Source organism: Crinia signifera, chromosome 12 (assembly GCF_055691185.1).
Source record: "Crinia signifera chromosome 12, ASM5569118v1, whole genome shotgun sequence".
In the NCBI taxonomy this organism is placed as follows: Eukaryota; Metazoa; Chordata; class Amphibia; order Anura; family Myobatrachidae; genus Crinia; species Crinia signifera.
The window spans coordinates 57,309,600-57,329,948 of NC_139228.1; the positions used below are offsets into that span (position 1 = coordinate 57,309,600).

Genomic DNA, 20,349 nt, shown 5'->3' on the forward strand with positions numbered 1-20,349 from the left:
ACCTGCCCCACCTGCAGTGCACATGGTTTTGCCCATTTTGAGAACATCTGAATAATGGCCATGGTTTTGTCCATTTGAGAAGGAATTTGCCTTTTTGAGAGAAAAAGAATAAGGGCCTCAGTGGATGAATACAATCAGTATCACATATAAAAATATAGTCCAGGATCAGAACGACCGCCTCAGTGGATGAATACAATCAGTACAACATATGGAATATAGTGCAGGAACAGGATTATCCCTCAGCTGGTGGGGGCACACTTATAATGACGCACAGATCACAATGCGGGATGTGGAGATGCTCCAGCTAGTGTGACAGTTCCGACTGCTCATCTTTTTCCCAGCAGAACTTAGGACAGCGGGATACATGAACCGGTCACAATTTAAGAGTCTCATCATTTGGTAAATGAAAAAGACACATGATGAAACCACTATATTTACATACACCAATAATATTAAAGAACACACGCAAGATGCAGATGACTGACTGCGCCTAGGAAAGGCACCAATTGCATTCAAGATGGTTTTCAACAAACACTGTAAAGCATTGGCGCCCTCGTGTGGTGAAGATAAGAGCTGCACTACACAGATCCATGGATTTTGGGTTGACGCGAATTAGGTCCACATGGACAATAGGATTTGCAAAATTACAACCCAAGCGGAACCAGGCCCACAGTATTTTAGACTGGATTTGATAAAATGCTGAAACCATCAGAGCGGAATGGATGCTGCATACAGAATAGATTATAGGCAAATGGCAAATAAATCCTAAGTATGTCGCAACCGTTTTACGGGCATGTAAATGCCGGTGACTAGGAGTCTCATTCAGAGCTGTTAGGTCAATCTTTATTGTGTGGCAGAAACCGCATATATTCACGTGTGGAAAATCCAGACCAGGTTTTACAGCAGCAGCAGGAAAATTAGATCAAGTCCAGGTTTCCTAACGGATGTGATTAGGGTTGGGCCTGATTAGCAGCACCTGTGGCCTTCTGATATAAGTGTGTCCAGGGCAGGAGGTCATTGCGCCTGATGGTGGAACAGCTGCCCAGGTGATAGGCCAGGGGAGCTGACCACTGGAACATACTGAGGAGTTTGTACTCTGCTGTGACATCTGTATGCTGCAATGCTGTAACCATCATTGCCTGTGTGTTACAAAATTAGGACCAAGACTTCTTGTTATCCAGTGTATGTGATTCCTTGTCACAATTATTATCGGGAACAATATAGCTGCCAGCCTGCATTGCTTCTCATGTATGTGTCAGCATTGAGAGATGTATAACAATCATTTGTGCCACACATTCTTACCAAAGATTTCTAGGTGCCTATCGTCTACAGTACACGTGTAGCAATAGATCCACCACATGTTGCTATCCGAACCTTCTCGTGCATAATAAACACTAACAGTTTATTATCGGCCATGTATAGTAGAAAAATCCAGAAACCAGTCGTTATTTGCTTACTAATAACAAGAAGTTGCACAATGCTGCCCTCTGCTGGTTCTATAGTGCATTACTACAAAGGAATATGTCAGGGAGACAATTTGGGTTATTCTGATTCACTCGGAAAGATACAATCACTCTCTAATGGACAAAACCATGTGCACTGCAGGTGGGGCTGATGTATCATGTGCAGCGAGAGTTAGATTTGGGTGTACAATATAGTCAGATATCTATATTGCAGTGTAAAAATAAAGAACCAGTATTTACCCTGCACAGAAACAATAAAACACCCAAATCTAACTCTCTCTGCACATGTTACATCAGCCCCACCTGCAGGGCATATGGTTTTGTCCATTAGAGAGTGATTGTGCCTTTCCGAGTGAATCAAAATAACCCCTTTATCATTTGTTGCCATGCCAACCATACAGGGGATGACAAGGAATGGAAGTAACATCGACAAGCGGTCCCCCACCCAGCTGTCTTTTTCAGACCACGCCATATCCAACTAACCCTCATTTGTACTTTATTTATAGATCGACGGTTAGATTTGGCTAAACTGTGTCTTACTTAGGGTTGTTCATGAGTATAAGCATTGTATTACACTAAATTCACTTGCATTCATGTAATCAGTTTTTTATTGACAGGAGACAGGATTATATGCATTTGCATATTTTCATATGCATTTGCATATTTTGACCAGTCTCACTGGTTATTGCATATTTTACCTAAAATCTAGTATTGGTGCTTATTTTAGGCCCCGTCCTCTTCCCACCCGCGAGTTACAGCACTGCTTTGCCCTGCTGCTGCTGGCCAGGTAGTGGTAGAGTGTGCAGGCTGGGGCAATATGTGCGCAGTGTGGGGAACCTTGGATGTACGATATGTCTGACACTGCTCTAGGCTGCCAATCCATGTTGCTAAAAGTCAGTAGGGGCAGATGCCATTACGAAGCTCCTGAACCTTTGCCTGCCCTGGGACTTACACCAAGAGACAGACTTCTGCAGCAGAGGAGGCGGTCAGAAGGGTTGTGACATCACGCAGCGCAGAGGAAATGCCGTGTCACAGTCAGTATGCGGCACAGGGAGGAAGCCTTCCACTGCACCACCCTCACACGCTATGCGGACATTTGATCCATCGGCGCTGGAGATGAGGGTCCGTGTAGTTGATGCAAGAAGAGCTTTGGACACTGCAGTCTGCTGTAGCAATCAGGAAGAAAAAAAATCCTGTGTACAGCACTAGACATCTGCAGATGCTGTGGGCCTATTTTTGAGGTTTATTTGCAACTAATTGTATGCTGATTTTTAAATAAGTGAAAAATTACTTTTTTTTATTATTATTTAATGTAGCATATTTTAACACTTTTCATGCATATTTTAAGTATTTTTCATGCATATTTGCATGCATATTTCAAGCTTTTTATGTTGCATATAATCCTGTCTCTATTTATAACCATTTACTGACACTTTCTAACCATTACTTCATAAATCATTCTAATTGGAATAATTGAAAACCCAAGACCTAAAGATAAGGCATGTGGTTGGAGGATTATTATTTATAATACGATATTTACAGAAATAACAACCAAGTGGGAAAACAAAGTTATCCTGTGCTAAAGCAAATGGCAGAAACATAAGTCAGCCCAATAAGACTGCCAGTGACAACGGCAGAGAGTGTGCCCTTCCACGCTACCCATCCCCCTGCCCATCAAGTACAGGTGCACCCCCTAAACACTACCACCTCCCCCCTCCCATCATGCACAGATGCACCCCTACCTCTCTCATCGTGTACAGGTGCATCTACTACCCCTCCCATCATGCACAGATGCACCCCTACCCCTCCCATCGTGTACAGGTGCATGCACTACCCCTCCCATCATGCACAGATGCACCCCCTACCCTCCCATCATGTACAGGTGCACCCCTAACACACTACCCCTCCCTCCGCCCACTGTGTACAGGTTCACCCCCTACACACTACCCTCCCCCACCAAGTTCATGCAGATGCAGTATCTACAACTTACCCTTCAGATAACCTATTAGAACATTTCCATTTACACAACAGTGGTGATCATAGAACTTACATTCATCCAGACCCAACCGATATGCCAGGTTCTGAAGTCCACGCACCTTCTCCATGAGATTAGCAATGGTGAGACTGCCCAGTTCTGTAGACACAAGGGAATGCGTGTTATACTGAACCACAGAACCCTTCCCACTCAGCACCCCAGGAGTCAAAGAGCCCTTTCCGCCCAGAACCCCGGGAGTCACAGAGCCCTTCCCACTCAGCACCCCAGGAGTCACAGAGCCCTTTCCGCCCAGAACCCCGGGAGTCACAGAGCCCTTTCCGCCCAGAACCCCGGGAGTCACAGAGCCCTTTCCGCCCAGAACCCCGGGAGTCACAGAGCCCTTCCCACTCAGCACCCCAGGAGTCACAGAGCCCTTTCCGCCCAGCACCCCAGGAGTCACAGAGTCCTTCCCGCCCAGCACCCCAGGAGTCACCCAGCACCCCAGGAGTCACAGAGCCCTTCCCACTCAGCACCCCAGGAGTCACAGAGCCCTTCCTGCCCAGCACCCCGGGAGTCACAGAGCCCTTTCCGCCCAGAACCCCGGGAGTCACAGAGCCCTTTCCGCCCAGAACCCCGGGAGTCACAGAGCCCTTCCCACTCAGCACCCCAGGAGTCACAGAGCCCTTTCCGCCCAGCACCCCAAGAGTCACAGAGTCCTTCCCGCCCAGCACCCCAGGAGTCACAGAGCCCTTCCCACCCAGCACCCCAGGAGTCACAGAGCCCTTCCCGCCCAGCACCCCAGGAGTCACAGAGCCCTTCCCGCCCAGCACCCCAGAGCCCTTCCCGCCAGCCAGGAGTCACAGACCCCATCCTGCACCGTCCCTCGGGTACCACATCCCCCACCCCCACTATCACAGGAAGCAAGGTAGTGAGAAGCGCATGAGGAAATGCTTTCCTCCATACTGTTGGAGACTATTCAGGCCTCAGTGACATATGTGCAGGAGGAGCGGCACCGTGCCCTGCAATGTTACCTTTCAGCATGTCCATGTCATCGTGCTCCAGTTCTGCCATCCACTTGGGCGGGGAGCTGGCAATCGGCTGACAAGACAAAACATAGAAGGATTAGTCGGATATACAGGTGAAGAATAAGAATTTCTATGGCAAAGTGCCATTATATAAGAGAATAAAGGGAGATTTCACTCCCTATAATGTGTGATCTGACGTTACATGTCTGCTTGCTGTACAAATGTGCACTATTGGCCAGTGTTAGGGTTCACTGCGCATGCAAAAATATCCCCCCTCCCTACATGACACAACTACCACAAAAACTTTCAAGTCACCAGTTCTGATTATATTAAACCTATATAGCAGTCAGCTTGTATTAGTTGTCCGGGTCTCCCAATAATTTCTCAGTATTCGCATACTGTAGGACGGCATTTCCCTATATGATGGAAAATGAGGGCTCTGCAGTATCGCCGGCAGGGGCCTGGTAACATGCGTGCCTTGGTTGGGAAGCCCTGTGGGTTTACGTAGATGAAGCAGACCACACACTCCGTAACAATCCTTAATAATATGTGCTTACTTCCGCCCAAACGGTCACAGACCCAGCTCTGTCGGGCAAGTGACAGAATAACACTCCCAGATGTCAATGAAAGGTGCTAAAATGAACACTATATAAAAAGTGCATGCTGCTCCTCTGTCCTGTCCGAGGTGTCGTGCTCCGCTCTGCTTTGCATTGGGCTTCTAGCACAGTTTGGTCTGTATCTTACTGAAAACATGTACAGTATAGGTATATGATTACGCCAGGCATCAGACATGCAATGTGTAGATCCCCCATCTGCAGAGAACTGTATATCCCTGTGCTAAGGTGTCGTATGGTAAAATAATCAGACAAGTAACCTGTAGATCCCTGTGCTAAGGTGTAGTATGGTAAAATAATCAGACAAGTAACCTGTAGATCCCTGTGCTAAGGTGTAGTATGGTAAAATAATCAGACAAGTAACCTGTAGATGCTTGTGCTAAGGTGTCGTATGGTAAAATAATAAGACAAGTAACCTGTAGATCCCTGTGCTAAGGTGTCGTATGGTAAAATAATCAGACAAGTAACCTGTAGATCCCTGTGCTAAGGTGTCGTATGGTAAAATAATCAGACAAGTAACCTGTAGATGCCTGTGCTAAGGTGTCGTATGGTAAAATAATCTGACAAGTAACCTGTAGATGCCTGTGCTAAGGTGTCGTATGGTAAAATAATCAGACAAGTAACCTGTAGATCCCTGTGCTAAGGTGTCGTATGGTAAAATAATCAGACAAGTAACCATTAGATCCCTGTGCTAAGGTGTCGTATGGTAAAATAATCAGACAAGTAACCTGTAGATCCCTGTGCTAAGGTGTCGTATGGTAAAATAATCAGACAAGTAACCTGTAGATCCCTGTGCTAAGGTGTCGTATGGTAAAATAATCAGACAAGTAACCTGTAGATCCTACTGGTAAGGGTCTGTGCGGACGATTTATCAGACAAATAACCTATAGATTCCGAGTATTGGGGTCAGTAAAGACCCGGTATATGAGAGGCAACATGTAGATACTCACACTCTTAAAAGAGGCCGCAAACTCTGCAACTCCTGGAACTGAAATATACAGAAATAGATGCAATTAATGCAATCTTACTGGAATCAAATTCTCCATTTCAGGTGCAATTTAAAAACAAATGAAAGTGCACTGAACTAGAAAACACGGCCCCATACGGGACGGAAAATACTGTATCTGAATTTCTGCAGTCAGGATGTACTTAAACAAAAACGTGGCAAAAACACGTTTTTGGCATCTTTACCGCATTTTCTAATGTTAAACGCATTAACATGTGCAAAATGAAATGGGATATAGAAATGTTTAGGCTTTGCGATGCCCGCTGGTGTGTATCCTAAACACGGCTGGGGTCTGTACAACATACCAAGAATTACATGTTACACGTGGGGGATCTGAGGCAGGGCAGAGAGCGGAAACAGATCAGACTTACGTTGCTCTGGCCACAGAATTGGGGACGCTCGATCCAGTTTCTCGAAGCTCAGTAACGACGTCTCCAGATCTGAACCTGAAAGATGAAAAGCTAAATATCAGCCTGATCACACGTAATGTACTAATACTAGAACGGAGAAGAAAAATAAATAAATAAAAACACACACACACATATATATATATATATATATATATATATATATATATATATATATATATATATATATATATATATATATATATATATATATATATATATATATATACACATACATACATACACACACACACACACACAGGGGATCAACGTTTGGGCACCCCAGGTAAAAATTCATTTTAATGTGCAAAAAGAAGCCATGGAAAGATGGAAAAACCTCCAAAAGGCATCAAATTACAGATTAGACATTCTTATATCGTGTCAAAAAAAGTTTGATTTTATTTCCATCATTCACATTTTCACAATAACAGAAAACAAAAAATTACGTCTTCAAAAGTTTGGGCACCCTGCAGAGTTAATACCTTGTACTGCCCCCTTTGGCAAGTATCACAGCTTGTAAACACTTTTTGTAGCCAGCCAAGAGTCTTTCAATTCTTGTTTGAGGTATCTTCGCACAGTCTTCCTTACAAAAGTCTTCCAGTTCTTTGAGATTCCTGGGCTGTCTGCGATGCACTGCTCTTTTAAGGTCTATCAATAGATTTTCAATTATGTAGAGGTCAGGTGTTTGTGAAGGTCATGGTAAAACCTTCACTTTATGCCTCTTGATGTAATTCACTGTGGATTTTGGAGGTGTGTTTAGGGCCATCATCCATTTGTAGAAGCCAGCCTCTCTTTAACTTCAGCTTTTTCACAGATGGCATCAAGTTAGCATCCAAAATTTGCTGGAATCTTATTGAATCCATTTTTCCTTCTACTCGTGAAATATTTCCTGCGCCACTGGCTTCAATACAAACCCAAATCATAATTGATCCACCCCCATGCTTAACAGTTGGGACAGAGGTTCTTTTCATGAAATTCTGTGCCCTTCCTTCTCCAAACGTACCTTTGCTCATTCCGGCCAAAAAGTTATATTTTAACCTCATCAGTCCACAGAACTTGATTCCAAAATGCATCAGGCTTGTCTATATGTTCATTTGCAAACTTCAAACGCTGATTTTTGTGGTAAGGACCTGGAAGAGTTTTTCTTCTGATGACTCTGCCATGAAGTCCATATTTGTACAAGTATCTCTTTATAGTGGAGTAGTGTACCACAACTCCAGTGTCTGCCAGATCTTTCTGGAGATCATGCAGTCAGATGTGGATTTTGACTCGCTTTTCTCACAATCCTGCAAGCTGTTCTGTCTGATATTTTTCTTGGTATTCCAGATCTTGATTTCATTTCCATTGTTCCTGATGACTGCCATTTCTTAATTACATTCCGAACAGAGGATATGGGCATCTGATAACGCTTTGCTATCTACTTATAGCCTTCTCCTGCTTTGTAAGTGTCAACTATTCTCAGTTTGTGTTCTACACAACTGCTTAAAGGAACCCATGGTGCCGATTGTTGGGGCAAGGGCAGATGAGTCTGGGCTTTTAAAACCTTTGAGATTGACTGGAAAGACCAGGTGATGTCAATGATTGAAAACAATCCATGTCACTGACAGGTCTCAGCTGTCCAAAGTTGCATGCTATAAACTCTGCAGGGTGCCCAAACTTTTGAAGACGCCATTCTTTTTGTTTTCTGTTATTTTGAAAGTGTAAATGATGGAAATAAAATCAAACTTTTTTTTTTTACATGTTATAAGAATGTCTGATCTGTAATTTGATGCCTTTTGGAGATGTTACCATCTTTCCTTATCTTCTTTTTGCACAAAATAAAATTATTTTTTCCCTGCATTCTACTGCTCCGAATGAGACAAAATTTTAACTAAATTATTCTAATAATGCGCTAGTCATATATTACATTAAAATAAATACTGAGCAAGAATATTACCATTTAAGAGCTGCAGTGGGAAAGAGGTACTAGTGAACGTTTGTAGCACCACCTTTCGGCAAATTTAGGAAATAAACATTTTTCTTTAACAAATGACTAGCGCATCGTTTGCATAATCTGTAGTTTATATTTGGAGCAGTAGAACGCACTCTAGTGCTCTCTAAAATGAAGTGCTCAACTTATAGTTCACTAACCCAGTATACAAGAACACATAGTTGTGTAACACAATAATAACAACACACGTAATATAAAAACACACACACACACACGTGTAACAGAATAATGACACATACGGAATATAAGAACACAGTCGTGTAACACAATAACGATACACATGTAATATGAGAACAGAATGACACGTAATAAGAACACATACACGTGTAACACAATGACGACACATACAGTATATAAGAACACATTCTCATGTAAACAGAATAATGACACATGTATTATAAACACACATACACGTGTAACACAATAATGATATGTAGGTAATATAAGAACACATACACATGTCACAGAGTAATGACAAAATAATGACACACGTGTAGTATACAATTTACAATAATGGAATACACGTCACAGAGTAACAACACACATGTAATACATACACATGTAATTAATAGTGGCATACAAATGTCACACATAATACTGACACATACATGTCACACAGAATATTGACACATACGCCTATAACTCATGGCTATGACAGGAAGGGACAGGTAAGCGAGATGGAAGTCAGGGGACCGCCGGGGAATCAGCGGACAGACTCACCCTCCACAACAGCCGCCATCATTTGAAGCAGCTAGCATCACGTGACGCGTTCCGGCGCAGACGGCCCCGCCTGGCGGCCATGTTGGTACCCCCAGTCAGGGGATAGGGAAAGGGTAGCAGCTAGTTAACACATGGAGGGGGGTGAGGCTATGGGGATGGAGACACTACCCCAGTCACAGCGGATAACACCTGCCACCATTCAGACATGTAATTCTCTACATTGCCCGAAACAATCATGGCTGCCACAGTACCGGAAGCGTGTTCCTCACCCGGAGACACACCTACTTCCAGAGGTCAGGCCTGTTGCCACACAGCAGCCAATAAAAGTGCTCCCAGGTAGGGCCGTGTCTGTGGGGGCCAATAGGAGGACAGCGGGCGGGGTTCTGTCAGTTCTGTGCATCACCTGCCCAGCACCGGACTCGGAGACCGGGGATCATGCAGCGTCTCGGGTGTCTCCTGCGGGTCAGAGCCTCTCAGGTACCTGGCAATTCACCCTAGTACTGCTGGGGTCATAGGCATATTGGGGTGACCTCTGTATCGAGGGGTCTCTTACTCCTACAGAGGTCATAGGCATATTGGGGGGGACCTCTGTGTATGGGGGTGGGTGGGTGTCTCTTACTCCTACATGGGTTATAGACCTATAAGGGGGACATCTGTGTATTCCTACCCCTAGAGGGGTCATATGCATATTGGGAGGCCATCTGTGAATGATGGGGTCTCTCACTCCTACATGGGTCATAGATGTATGGGGGCACATAAATGGGGTGTCCTGGGGACATCTCAGTATGAGGGTCTCTTACTCCTATAGGGCGCACACAACTCTCTGAGTGCACAGACATTACAACAGAGCGCACAAAGCAGCAATGGACCATTGCTGTTGTGGACTCAATGTGTGTTTCACCCATTAACTACATTGCTGTGTTTTGAATGTTTAATATCATTTTGACTTAAAGTTGAGACAAATGCTGAACGTCGTTTTCCAGTTCTATATATGTGACGCACAAAAAGTTAAATTTCCTTCCAAAGTTGCACAGCCAATATTTTTTGCAGCACACCGCCTTTGTGAAATTTGAGGAAACATTGCTATAGGGGTCATCAACATATTTTGGGCAAAATATCGGGGTGTCCTGGGGACATCTGAGTATGAGAGGGTCAATTACAGGGTTCATGGAAGTATTAGGGGCCACATAGTTAAGGTGTCCTGGGGACATCTGTGTATGAGAAGGTCTCTTATACCCCTTTTACACCAAAAACCCTGGTCGGACCCTGGTCTTTGAATGCTGGAGTTTCCAGGATCTGACCCTACTTTATATCCCATTTACATAGCACTTTGACCTGGGTCTGCACCATTTACACAACCTGGGTCAGCCCTGCTCTTTCTTGTGGATGTCATCAAAAATGCTTGCCAAGGAGGGTGAAATTGCACTCTTGTGGGGGGAGCTGACCGTGGCTGGTGCTGAGGAGGGGGGTGTCTGTGGCTACTGAGGGGGGCGAGTTGTCAGGCTGCTCTTAAGGGTGAGACGGAGGGGATGTTGGGCGTGGCTGTAACTCCCCCTGCAGCTGTGGGGTCCCTGCGGTGAATGGCCTGTCAGTGGCGGAGTCTCTGCGGCGGATGGGAACTACTAGTTCCCATCCGCCGCTGGGACCCCGCCACTGACAGCCCATTCGCCCTGCAGCTGCAGGGGGGAGTTGCGATTTACAGCAGCAGCCGCGGCCAGCATCCCCTCCATCTCCCCCATCAGCAGCCTGATCGCTGCCCCCCCAGCAGCCGCAGACACCCATGCCATGCACGGACCTGCTACGGGTGCCTCAACCTGCAGCGCAACCATTTACACCGGCCACTACACGGGTTCTGACCATGTCCTACCCAGGTCAGGACTTGGGTAAGGGACCCGTGTAAATGGACATAGCTTGACCCCATTTACATCGCTGAAGATCCGGGTCTGACCTGCCGCTGACCCGGATTTTTCGGCGGTGCAAAAGGGTTATGACTCCTACAGGGGACATAGATGTATGGGGGCACATAATTAGGGTGTTCTGGAGACTTTATATAGATGGGGGGGGGGGAGGAACAAAAAACTTTGTGATTAATGGAAGTTGAGTTCCTCAAGGAAATTCCATAATGTGATCTGCAATATAAGAAGCTGTCTCAGAATGCACACCCATTGCGTTTTGATGCCTGTAAGACTTCATCAGGGAAGTAGAACATACCTGGTTAGCTTTACATAGAAGTATGGCAAGTGGGCAGATGGACAATGGCCCCACGTGTGCACAGACACATAGCAGTATTACATTACATTAGATGACCCTCAGATTAGCACATACATCCGTGTATAAGCAGTTTGTTTACTGAAGTGTCCGCAGAATGTTAATCTTTATCTCTATAAATAATGGCCCTATTCAGATATGATCGCAGTACAAATTTGTTCCCAAAATGGGCAAAACCATGTGCACTGCAGGTGGGGCAGATGTAACATGTACAGAGAGAGTTAGATTTGAGAGTTATTTTGTTTCTGTGCAGGGTAAATACTGGTTGCCTTATTTTTACACTTCAATTTAGATTTCAGCTTTAATACACCACACCCAAATGGAACTCTTTCTCCACGTGTTACATCTGCCCCACCTGCAGTGCACATGGGTTTTGCCCATTTTGAGAGCAAATTTGTACTGCGATCAGATCTGAATAAGGGCCAATGTGTACACTTCTGGCATACTCTACGGCCTACATACTCAACTACAAGCAAATCTAGGCCCTATGCTTTGAAGTCACTACTCACAGATTGTTTATGGGTGGTGTGTCATTGCCGCATGGGAGACGGGTGCTCTAGGCAGTTGAGCGTATACAGAGTTCACTCCAATTTCCGTCACCTTGCAGCTCCTGTAGCCTCATTTTTATGCTATTTTTATCTCGTCCCTGACCACGCTTGCTGTTGGTTCATACCATCTGCAGTAACGCCACCTGTAGATTACTATGTATTTTTTATTTGTAAAGATGACACCTTATTGTACTTAACGTATAAATAGATTTATTGTGGACATGTCTGTCTCTAATGCCAGGATCCTCCCTGTGCTTGTTCCTCAGGGCCTCACTCCGATCAGAATCGCAAATTATTCCTCTGCGGCTGTGGTAAGATACTTCCTTATAGCTGGTATCTAACTGGCATTGCGTTACCTCCACAATCTGCCCACACGTCACAAAGACTTTGCGGAATTATTCATGTGCTATTGGAACTGGCTAGCATACGCTGGTGCACTCAGTACTGGGTAACAGACTAACATAGACTGGTGCAGATAGGAGATACTCTGTGGTTACTGTAACACGTGGCCACTTATACAATGTCATATAGGAGATACCGCTGCAGTTACTGTATCATGTGGCCACTTATACGCTGTCATATAGGAGATACCGCTGCGGTTACTGTAACACGTGGCCACTTGTACGCTGTCATATAGGAGATACCGCTGCGGTTACTGTAACACGTGGCCACTTATACACTGTCATATGAGATACCTCTGCGGTTATGGTATCACGTGGCCACTTATACGCTGTCATATAGGAGATACCGCTGCGGTTACTGTAACACGTGGCCACTTGTACGCTGTCATATAGGAGATACCTCTGTGGTTACTGTAACACGTGGCCACTTATACGCTGTCATGAGATACCTCTGCGGTTACTGTATCATAAGGCCACTTATACGCTGTCATATAGGAGATACCGCTGCGGTTACGGTATCAGGTGGCCACTTTTATATGCTGTCCTATAGGAGATACCTCTGTGGTTCCTGTAACACGTGGCCACTTATATGCTGTCATGTAGGAGATACCTCTGTGGTTACTGTAACATGTGGCCACTCATACACTGTCATATAGGAGATACCTCTGTGGTTACTGTAACACGCGGCCACTTATATGCTGTCATGTAGGAGATACCTCTGCGGTTACGGTATCACATGGCCACTTTTATATGCTGTCCTATAGGAGATACTTCTGTGGTTACTGTAACATGTGGCTACTTATATGCTGTCATGTAGGAGATACCTCTGTGGTTACTGTAACACGTGGCCACTTATACGCTGTCATGTAGGAGATACCTCTGTGGTTACTGTAACACGTGGCCACTTATATGCTGTCCTATAGGAGATACTTCTGTGGTTACTGTAACATGTGGCTACTTATATGCTGTCATGTAGGAGATACCTCTGTGGTTACTGTAACACGTGGCCACTTATACGCTGTCATGTAGGAGACACCTCTGCGGTTACTGTAACACGTAGCCACTTATACGCTGTCATGTAGGAGATACCTCTGTGGTTACGGTATCACGTGGCCACTTATACGCTGTCATGTAGGAGATACCTCTGTGGTTACTGTAACACGTGGCCACTTACATGCTGTCATGTAGGAGATACCACTGCAGTTACTGACTCCTTGTATTTGTTTCAGCCTCGCACCAAGCTCTTTATAAATGGACAGTTTGTGGACTCGGAGACATCAGACTGGATTGATATTCACAACCCGGTAAGAGACGTTGTATATCCTGCTTATTGTATGCTCAGTGTGAGTGACTCGTGCTGTATTACGCTGTGTGTGCTCTATTATGCTGTGTATGACCGCTGCTCCTGGTGCAGATGAGATGAATAAGTCTGCCTGCAGGAAGTGTATCTGTGACCTCCACCTGTGCTGCAGACTGGCAGGACAATGATTGCAGGGTATCAGTGCTGTGTGATGATGATTAACTCGCTGCTGTGTGATCTGTAATCCAAAGTGTTTGGTTTCCTAAACCAAATATTATAATTTTCTTTTTTTAGGCCACAAACGAGGTGATTGGGCGGGTGCCCCAAGCCACGCAGAAGGAGATGGAGGCTGCCGTCAGTGCTTGCGAGCGCACCTTGCCTTCCTGGTCTGAGACATCCATCTTGAACAGACAGCAGATCTTCCTGCGCTACCAGCAGCTCATCAAGGATAATCTGGTAAGTGTGTGGGGGCCTGCGGTGTTTGAGGTGGGATATAGTCTGTGGAACATGTGACTGGAATCTAACTGGTCCTTTCCTGCAGAAAGAGTTGGCTCGTCTGATCACCCTGGAGCAGGGAAAGACGTTGGCCGATGCGGAGGGGGACGTGTTTCGTGGACTACGTAAGGCTGTAATGACAACGCTTCTGTTAGGTCGCAGATATTGGTTTCTGTCTAAGTTCTGAAACGTGTACTTTTACAGAGGTGGTGGAGCACTCGTGTAGCGTGACCTCGCTCATGCTGGGAGAAACCCTGCCCTCACTCACCAAGGACATGGACACTTTCACCTACCGGCTCCCCCTGGGGGTGTGTGCTGGAATTGCACCCTTTAACTTCCCCGCCATGATACCTCTGTGGATGTTCCCGATGGCCATGGTTTGTGGGAACACTTACCTGATGAAACCATCAGAGCGGGTGCCTGGGGCCACCATGTTGCTTGCCCGCCTGCTGCAGGATGCTGGGGCTCCTGATGGCACTTTGAACATTATCCATGGGCAGCATGCAGGTAAGATCCCGGGCACAGTGGCAGCCTATAGACTTAGAATGAGGTGATAGAAGAACACAAAGCATAGATCGGGCTGTCCTGGTAACTGAATTGGTTCTCTGTACTTGAAACCTCTCAGACCGGACTGTATGACTGCCAGCGCTTTATTGGTGTAAGTCAGTGTTCCTAATGGATCCCCAACAGGCCACGTTTTCCAGGTCACCTGGCATGGACACTTTGTTTTACCAACTGTCACATTTTATAAATACACAGGTGAGTGGAAAACATGGACTTATAGGGGTCCTTGAGGACAGAGTTTAAGAACCACTTGTGTAAGTGAAGGAACATTTGACTGATGCTAGTAGTGAAGCACAGGGATGATACTGTCACAGGTTTACCCATTCACGGCTTCATGCCAAGGCTGAAATAACCTCCTTCCCTGGTGTACATGTGTACGGCTGAACGTCTAGGGTCTGAGACACGCCCAGTGAAAGGATCATTTCTGACTACACTGACAGCCACTGCCTAGGGCAGGCATGTCCAAACTATGGCCCTCTAGCTGTTGTGAAACTACACATCCCAGCATGCCTTGCAATAGGTTTAGCATTCCCTTATAGCAAAAGCGTGGCAAGGGATAATAGGGCTTGTAGTTTCACAACAGATGGAGGGCCAAGGTTGGACATGGCTGGCATAGAAACTTAGAACGTGACCTCTGATAAGAACCATATGGTCCATCCAGTCTACCCTTTTAGCATTGGTTAGGGTATTAGGGTTGGTTTAGAGGTGTGGGATATGGGGGGGGGGGGGGTGTTTCACGGCATTAGGGTTAGTTTAGGGGGATTGGATTAGGTTATTAGGGATAGGATTAATGTTAAGAGGGAGGGTTAGGATAGGGCTGCTTTACATTCAGGATTTAGAAGTTCATACTAAGTGCCCAGAGGTGAAATTGACGGTGGTGAGACCCTCTCTCCCTTGGTACAATTGCTTGCACATATGCTGACATCTGTCGGCAAATGTGTAGTGGCAATACTCGAGAGGGCAAAGAAGGAAGTAAAGAGCTTCTTATCCAGCCGGAGCACTGCTCTCTTTTAGTACTTGCAAGGATTGGACTATTCCCTACACTTGGAATATTGTTGGAGCATTAGGCGGAACATCTTGTACTCTGATCCATTCAGCCGGGACGATGTCCAGGGTCTCAGTAACTTCTGTGATTTTTTTCCAGCTGTGAATTTTATCTGTGACCACCCAGCGATCCGCGCCATCAGCTTTGTGGGTTCCAATCAGGCTGGAGAATACATCTACGAGAGGGGGTCACGAAACGGCAAGAGAGTGCAGTCCAACATGGTATAAAGTGGTAGAACTGGTAGAGGGACTGGCTACCTTTACTAATGCCCAATGTCTAACTGCCATGTTCTTTACAGGGAGCCAAGAATCATGGGGTGGTGATGCCAGATGCAAATAAAGAGAACACTTTGAACCAGCTGGTTGGAGCAGCCTTTGGCGCAGCAGGACAGCGGTGCATGGCACTATCCACAGCTGTTCTGGTTGGGGAGGCACAAAAATGGCTTCCAGAGTTGGTGGAAAAAGCAAAGAAGTTAACAGTAAATGCCGGTGAGTGGGCAAAGTGCAGGAGACTCTGCATGTACTCTATGGCTGTGATACCCAGGCCTGGAGAGTGCCACCAATACCGATACTTGATGGCAAACCCTTTTCTGTAGAATTTTCCATTGTCTTTCATCACATAAACTACTTTCTGCATATAAAACAATCCCTCAGCTCCTATGGTGGTGGCAGCGCGCCCCCTCTTCTCGCTCCTCTAGTGAAAACGGCACGCTCCCTCTACCCACTTCTCTGGTGGTGGCGGTGCCCTCTCCCAGCTACTCTGGTGGCGGCCCTCCTCACTCTGGCCCAGATGTATCAAGCTTCAAAAGTGATAAAATGGAGACCGATAATCAGCCAGCCAATAAGCTCCTACCTGCCATGTAACAGGCTTGGTTTGAAAAATTATAGGTAGAAGCTGATTGGCTGGTTGTTTATCACTCTCCAGTTTATCTCTTTTTGAAGCTTGATACATCTGGCCCTCTGTTCCTCTGGTGGTGGTGGTGCATGCCCTTCCTGCTCCTCTGGTGGCGGCACAACCTTCCCATGTGGGCCGAATACACTACAGACCGCTCTTATGTTTCAGAACATTCATTTCTGTTTCAGGGGATCAGGCTGGAGCAGACCTGGGGCCGCTGATCAGTAAAGCAGCAAAACAGCGTGTATGCAGCCTTATAGAAAGTGGGGTGAAAGAGGGTGCAAAACTCCTTCTTGATGGCAGAGATGTCAAAGTGAAGGGATATGAAAATGGAAACTTTGTAGGACCAACAATTTTGGCAAATGTGAAGGTGAGTGCCGGGCCTGGGAGGTGAGTGTGAGTGCCCAGGACTATGAGTTTTATCAGTGGATGGAGTGAAGTTTTCATGTTTATTATTAATGAATGGTGCAGGCCTGTGTGATGATATAGGGTATGGACTAACGCAAGGTATGTGACTGTGTAGGAGTAATACAGTAATAGTCAGCGGGGTACGGAGTAACAGGAGGTGTGTGATGGTATAGGAGTACTACAGTAATAGTCAGCGGGGTATGGAGTAACAGGAGGTGTGTGATGGTATAGGAGTACTACAGTAATAGTCAGCGGGGTACGGAGTAACAGGAGGTGTGTGATGGTATAGGAGTAATACAGTAATAGCGGGGGTACGGAGTAACAGGAGCTGTATGATGGTATAGGAGTAATACAGTAATAGTCAGCGGGGTACAGAGTAACAGGAGGTGTGTGATGGTATAGGAGTACTACAGTAATAATCAGCGGGGTATGGAGTAACAGGAGGTGTGTGATGGTATAGGAGTACTACAGTAATAGTCAGCGGGGTACGGAGTAACAGGAGGTGTGTGATGGTATAGGAGTACTACAGTAATAGTCAGCGGGGTACGGAGTAACAGGAGGTGTGTGATGGTATAGGAGTACTACCGTAATAGTCAGCGGGGTACGGAGTAACAGGAGGTGTGTGACTGTGTAGGAGTAATACAGTAATAGTCAGTGGGGTACTGGGGCAGTGTGATGGTATAGGAGTAATAGTCAGTGGGGTACTGGGGCAGTGTATAGGAGTAATACAGTAATAGTCAGCGGGGTACTGGGGCAGTGTATAGGAGTAATACAGTAGTAGTCAGCAGGAGTAATGGAGCAGTGTGATGATACTCAGTAGGAGTTGAGTAACAGGAAGCTAATCTAGAATATTTCGGGCTTTGAGAAGTACTGACCTCTGCCCATCCTGGGTCTTGCAGACTGACATGACCTGCTATACGGAAGAGATCTTTGGACCAGTGTTGGTGGTTTTAGAAGCAGACACGCTGGAGGACGCTATTAACATCGTAAATGGGAACCCGTACGGAAATGGAACCGCTATTTTCACTACAAATGGAGCCACCGCTCGGAAGTACACCCATATGGCGGATGTAGGGCAGGTGGGTAGACCTCATGAAGTGGGATTGGTACATTGTATAATGAACACCTAGAAGTGTGAGCATTGCAGAACAGGGGTATAATGTGTGTACTCCTGAGAATTACCATGAGGGTTCTTGCTGATCCCGGAGATGGAATCTTGTACTGTAGCCCTGATCCGATGTCCCAGTCACTTGCTGCGTCCACCAATGGTGTTGGCGATTCCTGACCAATCCCTTGGTGTTGGCTGTAAGCTGGGCTGGCAGCTGCTAATTATGTGACTATTCTAGGTGGGCGTGAATGTACCTATCCCAGTGCCATTACCGATGTTCTCCTTCACTGGATCTCGTGCCTCCTTCCGAGGGGACACCAACTTCTACGGCAAACAGGTATGAACTGCCTGGCTGAGCATGATGGGTATTGTAGTTTTATGTCTCAAAGAATGGGGTTCTGTCTTATGTGCTCTGCAGGCTATTTTTTAAGAATATCCTTATGTACTACATGCTCGTGTGACTCTGTAGCTCATCTCACCCTTCTGGCCTTGCAGGGGATCTATTTCTACACCCAGCTAAAGACTGTTACCTCCCAGTGGAAGGAAGAAGATGCCACGCTCACCAGCCCAGCCGTGGTGATGCCAACCATGGGACGCTAATTTTTTCATTGGAACTGACCAGTCTCCTTCTCCCTCTGAACTGGGGGAATCTGTAGCCCTGGCCCCCTGTCTCATGGGGCCCTCGGGTATTGCAGGCCTCTGACGCTGAATGTGTAGAGTGGAATGCGCAGGACTTGTGCTGACATCAGGCTGTTAATTACCTCTGCAGATTCGTTTCTGTATTTTGGCATTTTGTAACCATGCACAGGAAGAATAAACCTCTACAATTGTCAAATAGTCATTTTTTTTTTTGCCAAACATTCTTTAATCCAAACTCAAATTTTAAATCCTAATTTTAGAAATCTTGGTTGGTATAAATAGCTAATCTAAAACTGCAACAAATATGGGAGGAGTTATATTTGGTTCTCTGCAGATACCTGATATTAGGTAATCTCATCCCAGCCAGAATGAAATCCCGCCCTCTGCAAGCCTGCGAATCACTGGGAATGGCTTGCGAAAATTATTCTGATTGGCATTTAGCAGCAAATCCATTTGCAAGCCGCTGACCATGGAATGATTTCTTAGTGTGCGTAGTCTAGGACTTATTCAGTGGATGCGATAGAATCAGGCTGATCGGGGCGGAGCTGACATCACATGACACCTGAACATGACTGCGTTTTCACTGACACTCCCAGAAATGGCCAGTTACCACCCCCAGCAGCCGGCTTCCTGTCAGTAAACTTGCGTACAGCCAGCGATTTTAAATTAAAAAAAAAAGTTTTTGCAGGTGGGGTAACATGTGCAGAGAGAGCTAGATTTGCGTGAGTTATGTTGTTTCTGTGCAGGGTAAATACTGGCTGCATTATTTTTACACTGCACTGTAGATTTCAGTTTCAACACACCCCACCCTCTGCACATCTGCCCCACCTGCAGTGCACATGGTTTTGCCCATTTTGAGAACAAATTTGTACTGAGCTAAGATCTGAATAAGGTCCTATGTGCGGAGTCTGAGACGGGCGCTGCTATACCCACTCTAGCGCCCGATCTGAATAAGAGCCATAGGGGGTTATTCTTATTCACTCGCAAAGGCACAATCGCTATCTAATGGACAAAACCATATACACTGCAGGTGCAGAGAGAGTTAGATTCAGGTGTCTTATTGTTTGTGTGCAGGGTAAATACTGGCTGCTTTATTTTTACACTGCAATATAGATATCAATTTGAAGTACAACCCCCACCCAAATCTAACTCTCTCTGCACATGTTACATCAGCCCCACCTGCAGTGCATATGGTTTTGTCCATTAGAGTGATTGTGCCTTTCCGAGTGAATCAGAATAACCCCCATAGTCTGCACTACAGAAATAATGGGAAAGTCCTTGATCCTGTTGATATTCAGTGGCAGAGTATTACACCTAAAAAGACAACCAACCAGTTTGTGTTACCAACGGCACTTACAGACTGTACTAGACCATGTTGTTATTACTGTGAACCCGTCGGCTCTCGCAGTAAATTTTTAAGTCCTAATTTATTATTGGTCTTGTGCAGCTGGGTCAGACGAAATGTGATAGGAAAGAAAA

The 20,349-nt window shown here is 45.8% G+C and overlaps 2 protein-coding genes across 3 annotated transcripts in view; one reads left to right on the forward strand and one right to left on the reverse strand.

Moving 5' to 3' along the window:
* LIN52 (lin-52 DREAM MuvB core complex component) overlaps positions 1-9,427 on the reverse strand; it is a 29,386-nt gene extending 19,959 nt beyond the window's left edge. Inside the window, exons 1-5 of one of the 2 annotated variants that reach the window (XM_083166647.1) lie at positions 9,201-9,427; positions 6,455-6,529; positions 6,028-6,065; positions 4,470-4,536; positions 3,514-3,597 (exon numbers count right to left, since the gene is read on the reverse strand). In XM_083166647.1, coding sequence (XP_083022773.1) covers positions 3,514-3,597; positions 4,470-4,536; positions 6,028-6,065; positions 6,455-6,529; positions 9,201-9,222 — 286 coding nt within the window. In that variant the 5' untranslated portion in view covers positions 9,223-9,427. Of the gene's footprint in view, positions 1-3,513; positions 3,598-4,469; positions 4,537-6,027; positions 6,066-6,454; positions 6,530-9,114; positions 9,180-9,200 lie in introns of those variants that run through there. The other variant, XM_083166648.1, reaches the window with a different exon arrangement.
* Positions 9,428-9,526: 99 nt separating this feature from the next.
* On the forward strand, positions 9,527-19,066 carry ALDH6A1 (aldehyde dehydrogenase 6 family member A1). Its single transcript, XM_083166646.1, has 12 exons — positions 9,527-9,677; positions 12,283-12,327; positions 13,647-13,721; positions 14,012-14,173; positions 14,259-14,337; positions 14,417-14,719; positions 15,921-16,042; positions 16,120-16,309; positions 16,904-17,085; positions 18,023-18,202; positions 18,470-18,568; positions 18,727-19,066. Exons 1-12 carry the CDS (start codon positions 9,636-9,638, stop codon positions 18,829-18,831), a joined length of 1,584 nt encoding a protein of 527 aa, XP_083022772.1. The 5' UTR covers positions 9,527-9,635; the 3' UTR covers positions 18,832-19,066.
* Positions 19,067-20,349: the final 1,283 nt, after the last annotated feature.

Bases quoted from the DNA above. Each gene is read 5' to 3' on its own strand.
- ALDH6A1 (XM_083166646.1), top strand. From the start codon at position 9,636: ATGCAGCGTCTCGGGTGTCTCCTGCGGGTCAGAGCCTCTCAG. The intron at 14,720-15,920 runs GTAAGATCCCGG...ATTTTTTTCCAG, and splicing joins TATCCATGGGCAGCATGCAG to CTGTGAATTTTATCTGTGAC. The intron at 17,086-18,022 runs GTGAGTGCCGGG...TGGGTCTTGCAG, and splicing joins CAATTTTGGCAAATGTGAAG to ACTGACATGACCTGCTATAC.